Source organism: Hypomesus nipponensis, chromosome 22 (assembly GCF_054491055.1).
Source record: "Hypomesus nipponensis isolate SF chromosome 22, ASM5449105v1, whole genome shotgun sequence".
Lineage (NCBI taxonomy): Eukaryota > Metazoa > Chordata > Actinopteri > Osmeriformes > Osmeridae > Hypomesus > Hypomesus nipponensis.
Window position 1 is genome coordinate 4,765,001 of NC_140382.1, and position 10,022 is coordinate 4,775,022.

At 53.8% G+C, this 10,022-nt stretch overlaps 1 protein-coding gene across 1 annotated transcript in view; it reads left to right on the forward strand.

The window, feature by feature from the left end:
- arhgef28a (Rho guanine nucleotide exchange factor (GEF) 28a) overlaps positions 1-9,409 on the forward strand; it is a 38,467-nt gene extending 29,058 nt beyond the window's left edge. Inside the window, exons 29-35 of the mRNA XM_084687469.1 lie at positions 1-86; positions 258-443; positions 568-812; positions 1,839-1,886; positions 2,902-3,411; positions 5,170-5,464; positions 8,664-9,409. The exon at positions 1-86 is cut by the window's left edge and continues 6 nt beyond it. Coding sequence (XP_084543595.1) covers positions 1-86; positions 258-443; positions 568-812; positions 1,839-1,886; positions 2,902-3,411; positions 5,170-5,464; positions 8,664-8,839 — 1,546 coding nt within the window. The 3' untranslated portion in view covers positions 8,840-9,409. The remainder of the gene's footprint in view (positions 87-257; positions 444-567; positions 813-1,838; positions 1,887-2,901; positions 3,412-5,169; positions 5,465-8,663) is intronic.
- The last annotated feature ends 613 nt before the right edge of the window (positions 9,410-10,022 follow it).

Here is a 10,022-nt window from a genome sequence, read left to right on the forward strand (position 1 = left end):
AGAGGAAGAGGAGGAAACCACCAGCGAATCAGAGGAGGAGAAACGAGCCGCCGAGGCCCGCGTCCAGAAGATCACCAAGCTGCAGGGTGAGGCCGCCGAGGCCAGGTCTCCTGCTCTTTGTCTTGGTCTGCTCGTGTGCGCTTGTGATTGTGTGCACGCGCATACACATACATACACGTGTGTACGTATCTATGAGAGTGTATCGATGTGTCTGTTCACGCTGTGTGTGTGTGTGTGTGTGTGTGTGACATCTCCAGAGAGTCTAGGCAGTCAGGACCAGCAGATCTGCTCCAGCCTGGAGGAGAAGCTCCAGGTCTACGCCCAGCTCTCCGCCCTCAGCGCCAGGGGGGAGGAGCCTCATCCCAAGCCCCGCCTCCTGGTGCAGCCCCACCCAGAGGAGGTGCCCCAGGCCGCAGTGCTGCTGACGGCCGCGCTCCGAGAGAGTGAGACGCGCGCGCGCGCGGGCCCCCCTCAAACACACACACACACACACATGCTCCAACACATGCACACGCACAATCTCACACACCCCCTATCTTATCCACTGTATCCCTCTGTCTTCCCCAGCTGAGCGCCTGCGAGCCACACTGACCTCCAGGACCGGCTCCCCGTCCAGCCCCGTCAGGGACCCAGAGACAGAGCCCCTATCCCTGGGCAGCAGCCCTGCCTCACCCCTGGGGCCCTTCTCGGACCCGGAGCCCTCGCCTGGGGAGCACGAGGTCAGGGAAGGGGGCTGGACAGACTCCGAAGTCCTGGTCCTGCAGTCTCTGAGCCACCTCCAGACACCAGACACCGGTAACATCAACCTCAAGGTATAGGAGGAACTCCATCTGGGATACAGATCGGCACAACCGTCGAACCATTTCTCATCGCGTTTCATTTTTATGTGAATGGTCCTAGCGATTGTTTGGTTACCGCTTTATGACAGCATTGTGAGGTCATCACAGGCCCCTGAAGGAGCAATTACGGTTGTGGAGGCACCTATTTCATCCAACAATTTGTGGTGTTGTGATGACGACGAGTATGGGATGCGTTTGGGAATCTGTATCCGCGGTAGGTCGGCTGGCGACGTCGTGTTCGGTTATTGTTTGCTCCCTCTCAGCAGAACACTTCGCTGTTACGAGCCTTCACTTCCCCAAACCTTGTTTTACGCTAGATGGCCTTGCTGGCACAGTGGCGCCATGGCCACTAGTTGTGTGAATAATTCATTACCGTCTATCAGAATTGCATTTCGGTCTTAATGTGGTGAATTATTTATTACCTCGTAATGAAGTTGGAGGCAATTGAACTCTCAAGGGTGCCGTGTTATTAAAAATGGATACAGAGAGTTATACCCCAATTCCCCCCCCCCCCCCCATGCTACATTTGTGCTATCGTTTGCAGATTTCGGTGCCCCGTGTAAAGTGAAGAAGCATGATACGAAAGAGAGAGAGAGCGAGCGAGGTCGATTCGATTGTCTGCCTGTGCCGCGTGTAGTGACACCATCTGGCCTCTAGGTGGAGCTGTAGTTCCGCGATTGCTTATAGTCACCAGAACGATAGACTGAAGTAGGCGAGAGGGCACTGAACACACCACGTCTCTATCACTGAGACGAGCGAGGCACAGCCTCAAAAAGAAATGAACTGGATGTATTCCGATAGTCAAGTAGATTGAAGAAGGAACCAGAACATCTGGGATATTTTGGGGATGGTGGCTGGGTTATTATATGGAGTTATGTGAAACCAGAAACTGAGCTCTTGATAATCTGACGTTGATGATTCATTCTGTTTACCTTGTGTGTGTGTGTGTGTGTGTGTTTGTGTATGGGTGGTGTGTATGTGTGTGTCGTTCAATAACAGGTTGCTCAAAGTGTTCAAAGCCTGACTCAGTTGCTGTACAGTCTACAGGTGAGAACCGCGGTTGGTGACTCACCACAGATCACCTCAGCCTGATTCAACCTCCATGCACCTATACACACACACACACACACACACACACACGGCGAGCAACAAACAGATGCACGCGCACACATGCATGCACTAACCCTCTCTACATCCTCAGCTCCCATTGTCACCCACCACTCAGGTAGTCATTTAAATTCCAGGCAAACCCCTCTCAGCCCTTGGCAGGCACAAACACTTCCTATTTTAGAGGCGTGCTCAGGTTTCCACAGATGAAGGCTTAGTGTGTGTGTGTGTGTGTGTGCCTGCCTGCCTGCCTGCACCACAGCTTCTGTAAACAGGGTTCCAACAATCAGCGTCATTGTCTGAAGCTGTAGGATGCAAGCTGCTGGAGAGGAACCCAATGATCCTATTCTTAGTGGGAGACCAAGGGCTTGCTTTTATCTCACTGTGCCTAGGATGTTGTTTCATAGAGATTGGGTTGATATCCTGGATGTGTGTGTGTGTGGTTGTGCACATGTGTGTGTGTGTGCGCGTTCACCACATTTTCAGTGACCCATTTTCATAATCCAAAATACCTCCTTCCTCTACCTAGTCACACGTGCAAAGCGTTCTATGATAGACGGCACACAGTGTGTGTGTGTGTGTGTGTGTGTGTAGGTGTAGTTTAGTTTTTCTGCGCACACTTTTCTGAAGTGCCTGTGCAGTAAAACACAATGTTACCCTCACATTTTGTTGTCAAATACTCACATGCCCCTTACTAGACACTGGGGCATGATGGGACCACATGCAACCAGAGACGGTTGAACCACACTTCATTTGCATGGTCTCCGTCCTCTCAGTTTGAATCCTGCCCGGTCCTAACTCCAATTCAATGTAGCAGCTAATATGAAATACATTCGGTGCACTTGATTTCAGTCACACCCACACCGCAAAGCCGGTGGAACACACCTTTTTAAGGGCAAATTCTTGCTAAAACAAGCACCCTCAAACCCCTATCCACCCCCCCCCCCCTCCACAGGCGGCCGTGACCATCCAGGACAGCTGCTACGAGGTCCAGCGGCTCCTCCTCCGCGAGGCCCAGCGCTCGCCCCCCCGGGGGGCCGGCGCGCCGCACCCGCCCTGCCCCCGCGCCGGCGCCCTACAGGAGCAGGAGAAGCAGCGCAACCTGGAGAAGCGGCGCGAGGAGGCGGCGGCGGCCGCGCGCCTCCACGGCCGCCTGCGCCAGGAGCGCCTGCGCTGGGAGCGCGAGTGCCAGGCGCGGCACAGCCGGCACGGCGAGCTGGAGAGCCGGCTGGAGGAGCGCGAGAGCCACTGCCTCCTGGAGGCGGAGAGGCTGCGCCGGGAGAGGGAGGAGCTGCGGGAGCAGCTGGAGGAGTACCAGCAGAGCCTGGAGCGCCTGAGGGAGGGCCAGCGGAGCGTGGAGAGGGAGCGGGAGAGGCTGGAGACCCAGCAGAAGCTGCTGCAGAGCTGGAGGCACAGCCGGCAGAGGAGTCTGCCCGTCATGGTCATCCCCTTGGACGGCCTGCAGGTGCGTGCGCAAGGGGGAGAGAAAAAGGTCGAGGCCGTTTTGCGGTCTGTGGGGAGGTCGGTTGAGAGAGTTTTCGCACCGTGGGTGGAGCGCGCGTTCGTGTGCCTGCGTGCGTGGGATTGTGCGTTGCTGAACTGTCCACGGGGACCCCATAAAGCAGACAATCTGACGGAACACCCTTTGCCGTTGTCGGCGTGTGAGCATGAGCGAAACTGCTGTGTGTGTGTGAATGTGTGGACCAAGGGCACAGTAGACCTGGATGTACTGTACACCCACTAATGAGAAAAAGCCCCCTTGTCTCACACACAGCGCCAGGAGCCTGAGCTACGGTGGCCTTCTCAGTCACACAGAGCCGTGCGGTCCAGTCCTTGATATATGACCCGCGATAATGAGAGCAATTTCAGCGTCATTCGTCTTGGTGCTCGGCGGGCTCCCCCTCGCTAATAAACAACTTAATGATTGATGATAATTAAACTGCAGCGAATAAAAACCTCAGACAAAATAATTAAAACCAGGGGCGCACACGCCGTGGAAAAGCAATCCATCGTCTCCAAAAAGGACTTTAATTATTCAAATCGACACTTTGTTTGAAAAGCGGCACGGTGAAATGTCCCCCGCAGCAGAGAGGGAGGGAGGCAGGGGGCGAGGGGGCGAGGAAGAGAGGAGGATAAAGAGAACAGTGTTCCTCCTGCCCTTTGGCTCTTCATGCAGAAGGAGACGCTAAGGCAGAAACGTCAATAGTGAAATGAATCCAGCTTTTACCTTGCCGTGTACTAGGCAGTGTGGAGGGGGGGGGGGGGGGGGTGTTTGTGAAGAGCAGGAGTGTGTGTGTGTGTTTGTGTGTGTGTTCAGCCCGTGGGTGGGGTTGATGAATACGAGGTCTAGAATTTGACTGTCCCTCCTCTTGCTTCCTGCCCTGCTGTATGTGCGTAGCTTCACAGTGTCGAGGCAGGTATGAACATTTTTCGCTTTTCAGTCGTGACCGGTGTAGACGAGGCAGTGCCGCACCGATGACGGCCTAAGTTTGTGTGTGTGTGTGTGTGTGTGCGTGCTCTTTGTGTTCCCCTGCCATGGTTAAACCAGAGGCGACATTTCAAAGGGTGAGACACGCTTTTTCTCTCCCTCTTGTAAATATCTGTCTCTATCTATCTCCATCTCCTCTGTCTCTCTCTCTAATTACCAGTGTTATCTTTATCGTCTACAATGTGCTCAAGAGGAGTTCATTGTGGCTAATTGGTTGCTCGTCCATCCATCTCGTCCGCGAGTCAGGCCAGAGCAAGCTTGGTCAGAGCGGGCTAGGCTAGGCTAGGCTAGGCTAGGTGAGACCGGACTCGACGACACTAATACTCTTCATTGTGCTCACCTGTTCCACCAACATCCTCCTCGGCTGCTCTGCTCCCCTCCGTCCTTTTTCTTTCCGCACAGACCCGCACTGCGTGTGTCAGCGCTCTTAGGATGTTATGTACGGGTGGGGTGGTCAGGCAGCCTCCGTGACATAGCTCGCAGCCTGGGTGACACAGACCGTTAAAAGATGGCCGGTAGGTTATGATGGTGTTGCGTGGTGATCAAAACGCACCTGAGCTACTTTGAGATTAGGATCTGTGTGTGCTATGCGGATGAGGAGGAAGGTCGAGAGCGACTTCACTTCGCAGCAAAATCGACGCTGACGAAAACGCCACAAGGGCCTCACGACGGATGCGTATGCGGTCCCGTTCCAGCCTTGTTGACGTTGCCTGGCGTCTGTTTCCGCTCCCTCAGGACCGCCCCCCTCCCGGTCAGCCGGGCGGCAATCTCGGCGACGGCTCGGTGTTCGTCAACGAGGCGGCGTTCACCAGCGCCACGCTCAACAACCGCCACCGCCACGTGGCCAGGGGCTACGCCGATGATGCCAGCGCCCACAACAGCCTCAACAGCTTGCTGGCGCGCTCCGGCCAGAGGCAGCCCTCCCTGGCCAAGCCCCTGCAGCCCCGCTCAGACCCCCCAGGGTGGGCGCGGGCCACGGGACACCTCTATAGCCCACTAGCGGGACCAGGGACTGAGGTGACACCCAATGGTAAGAGGACACACACTGTATCTCTACAGTGGAATATCACTATGCTGTACCATATCATTATTTACGTCCTTGTTGGGGTTTATATATTTTCACCAACAGGTGGTGTTATGTGTAATATTGTACCCTACTGTAAATGGTGACACCTAGTCTGCTGTGTGTTGGACATGGAGTTCAAAGGGGGAACCACTCTGAACATAAGGCAGGCAGTAATGTACTGTACACCTTACAGACTGTACACCTTTTGTCAACTTATTTCACAGGCCCTTAGCTCCTTTTCCTGCTCTCTCCCTCTGTCTCTGTCTCTTTCACACACAGCGTGATCTCATATGTTATGCTCTCAGGGAAGGAATGTAAACATGACCTGTGCCCTTTACTACCTCTCTCGCTCCTCTCTCTCTCTCGCTCCATCTCACGCGCTCTCTCGCTGCCCATCTGTCTCAAGGCTGTCCCCATTTCCGATGTGAAACCTTGACTGTCTTTCTTTCCTAGTTAATCAGTGTCTCCTGACAAATACCACCCCCCCCCCCCCACCCCAACCACAACCTCTCCAAGCCAGAAGCCACTGTGGACCCCCACCCCTACCCCCTTCCTAACGCCAAGGCAGAGCAAAATCAATGGGTTCCCTATCTATCGACCGACGGGGCGGACAAGAGCGCGTGAATCACATCTCGCCACCGACGGCTGACTGATTGGAGCATTGATCGGGAAAATCATTACAGAACTCATTACAGCACGACTTGTCATCGCGGGCGGGAGGGAGGGGGGGGGGAGGGAGGGGACGCGGAATGAGAGACATTCATTCAAATATTCCTCTGCGTGCGTCTGCCTGGGTGTCGCTCTGGTCTGGGCATGTCACCTAAAACCCCTCGGATCAACCAGGTCCACTCCGGGACATGCTCTGGAATCCCCTGTGTCCAGCGCGCTGTGGTAACTATGGAAACGGTATGAATGTACAATACATGGACTTTGAAGCTGCACTGTGTACCACATATGGCAGACTGGACGATCGTTCGCCATCGATCAGGATGTTAACCTTTCTGAAGGTATTGACCTGTCCTGAGCCCTGGTGAAACGAAAGACGACACGAGGCTTAACGAGACGAGGCCAGAATCGCCTTCGACCCAACATTTACCCACAACGCACCTCTCTCCGGTCCCTTGAAATCCGTCTCGCAATGCACTGCTCCTAGGGAGCTCGATGCATCTCGTCTATTCGGGTCCAAAGGTCTCTTCGTGGCTTTCATTCCCCCTCCGATTCAGACTCGCACCCTCCTGTACATACCTTCCCAAACTCACAGGACTCCCCTATGCTCCAAGCCGTCCATCCATCTCTCCATCCGTTTGAGACACCTTCCCCATCCAGCGAACGTCTGTACGCCTCCCCTATCCCTCCGTCCGCCTACTCTTGCATCCATCCGTCTCCTGTACGCCTCCCCTTCAATCCATCCATGCATCCGTTGGGTTTTCCCCTCCTGCCGACGTCATGTCGATGTCATCCTAACACGACCCATGTCAGGGAAGACCCCCCTGTCCTCTGGGCATCAGCGCTCTGCTGTACCTTACAGACTTCTGGAAGTTTCCTTCCCGTTTCCCAGTGGAGGGGTAGTCCGTGTTTTTTTACCGTTAGGCTTGACGGCTCGGGTGACTTGAGCGATGCTAACTGTTCATCTAGGAAGCCAATGCGTCACCATGAGAAATGGAGGGAAGGATGAAAGTCTGAATAATCTCTTTCAAATGCTAATCTTCCGACAGTCACAGGTAACAAAGCGCCATTCTGGTTCCCACCTCCACTTGCAGATGTGGGGAGGGCACATGTTTCGCGCACACGCACTCAAACGGGGACATGCACCGTCGCACACACACACACACACTCACACATTCTTCTTTCATTAGATTTCCATAATGTGTTTCCGCACAGTGATAATAAGAAAAAAGTTTGAATAACTTTTCCTGAGACGACTTTTGATCAGATGAAAGCAATCACAATTTCCCCTCTGTAGCAACGGCGGCATTGCGGCTTAAAGAGATCACTACCAAAGAAGACTACCCGGTAGGAAGAAAAATGATGAACGGAGAGATCCTGATCAGTTTAGAAGTTCAGACTGTGAACAGATCAATGGAACGCAGCACAAACACTAAGCCCTTCCGCTGCCATAGTTCTGGGTCCAAATAATAACTCACCTCGTGTTACATTCGCTAAGTATCTGTTTATATTCGCTGAAACAGTTTTCAAGCTTTTTTTTTTTTTTTTTGCAGTTTTATTATTATTATTATTATTATTTTTCCTCAATAGAATGACCTTCAGCGTTAAAGTTTGTGAGCCCCTGATTGGGGGCCAGGGAGTGAGTGAGTCTTTGTCCAGAGGGGATATAGGACACCGCTTACCCCATCTATCACAGCCCCGGTGTGGGGCCTGACTGCAAGCTAATAGGCTAGCGCGGGGCTAACGGGGCCGAGCTAACAAAGCCAGCCTAATGCATCACACACAGACACATTCCTGCTGCCACACAATGGGACGATTTATAAAGGCGGCCATCTATTACCACTGGCCGCGACAGCACACCTGCCCTAATGCTGGACGCCGCCCCCGCCAGGGCTCTCCGCTAACACGCACGCTCGCTAACACGCACGCTCGCTAACACGCAAAGCTCACACATACACACACCTACACACGCATGCTCACACACATACAGAAGCACACACTCACTCACACACACACACGTACACACACTGTTTCCCAGGCCTACTCCTCTTGCGTTTCAAGGCTATGACCATGCACCTGTTCTAAGACCCCCTCCTCTCTTCCCTCCTTCTGTCCTAATGATGACAAAAGTGACATTTTCAAATGGAGCAGAGATGATGGATCTCCAGAAACTGTTCCCCTTTGTGTGTGTGTGTGTGTGTGTGTGTGTGTGTGTGGCCTGCAGCTTAGGTGGTTAATATTACTAGCCCGTTTTGAGGTTAACGGGGAAAGCTGTAAAGATGAGATTACTGCAGTTTGTCTACCTGTGGGCAATCGTAGGTGATATGTCCAATGTTGCTCCCCTGTCGCTAACCTCCTTCCACCTTTTAACAGAGTTGTTGTTACAGTGTTATGTCTCTGTTATTGGTAACCATTACTGCTACTAGTGACTCTCGACTGCTTGGTCTTGAACGGTCCCCAACGCGTGTTTTTTTCCCCCTTTGTGTTTCTCAAACAGACGCAAACACACACAGATGTGTCAGGGAGGCCTGGTCGTCCGCGGCAACAGGAGTGGCCCACTTTCCTGGCCCAGCGACAGACGGCGACCCCCAGCTGGACCTTACCTCTCTAGTCTCCATGGAGACGGAGAGTGGGGAAGAGGAGGGCGCTGAGGAAAACATTGTTTACCTCTGATTGTGTAGGCAGTGACTGGGCGCTTTAACTGAAGACCCCCAAAAACCACGAAGTGAGTCCCGGAGGCTCGGAATCGATTCCATTTCCAGAAACGTTATTTGACGGGAGCCCATGCATCACCCGGACTGATGGAGGACAGTGGCTAGACCCCTGCGGTCATCTGAGCACGTCGTCTGCAGGCGTTCAACAGACTCTCCTCTCCCAGTGTGATACCTCTCGACCAGACAGGCAGTCATTATGTGTGTGGGTTTGAGTGCGGTTGCGTGTGTGTGTGTTTGGGGAGAGCGCGGGAAGGCAGAAGAGAGGTGGAGGGAGAGAGAGATGGAGAGGCTGACCTCAGGGCTGACAGGGTGGCTGGGTGCCTGAGGCCTCTGGTGACAGAATCAGGTTGCTCCATTCTCCCCAGCCTCTTATTGTTTGCCGCTCCTTTCCTCTCTCTCTCTCTCTCTCTCTCTCTCTCTCTCTCTCTCTCTCTCTCTCTCTCTCTCTCTCTCTCTGTCTCTCTCTCTCTCTCTCTCTCTCTCTCTCTCTCTCTCTCTCTCTCTCTCTCTCTCTCTCTCTCTCTCTCTCTCTCTCTCTCTCTCTCTCTCTCTCTCTCTCTCTCTCTCTCTCTCTCTCTCTCTCTCTCTCTCTCTCTCTCTCTCTCTCTCTCTCTCTCTCTCTCTCTCTCTCTCTCTCTCTCTCTCTCTCTCTCTCTCTCTCTCTCTCTCTCTCTCTCTCTCTCTCTCTCTCTCTCTCTCTCTCTCTCTCTCTCTCTCTCTCTCTCTCTCTCTCTCTCTCTCTCTCTCTCTCTCTCTCTCTCTGGTTCTCACTCCTTTCTCCGATATGTCTCTCATTACCCTGTCCTCCCCCTGTCTCCACTCTCTCTCCCTCCCTCTCCCCATCTCCAGTCTCTGTCTCCCTTTCGGCCAATCTCCAGTCTCTCCCTTTGGGCCTCCAGTCTCTCTCCTTGCCGGTCTCTCCAGCTTCTTTCTGGTCACTCTCCCTGTTTGTCTTTTTCCAGACCCCCCCCCCCACTCCGCTTTCTCCCAGGTCTCCCTCCCTGCCTGGCGTGCTCCGATCTCTCCGTGGTCTCTCTCCCTCTCTGGTCTCTCTTCCTGCTCCCCCCCGCCCCTCCCTCCCGTGGCTGATGGTCTGGCGGGAGAATAAAACCTCTGGCCGCCCATTCATCAGACAAGCTCTA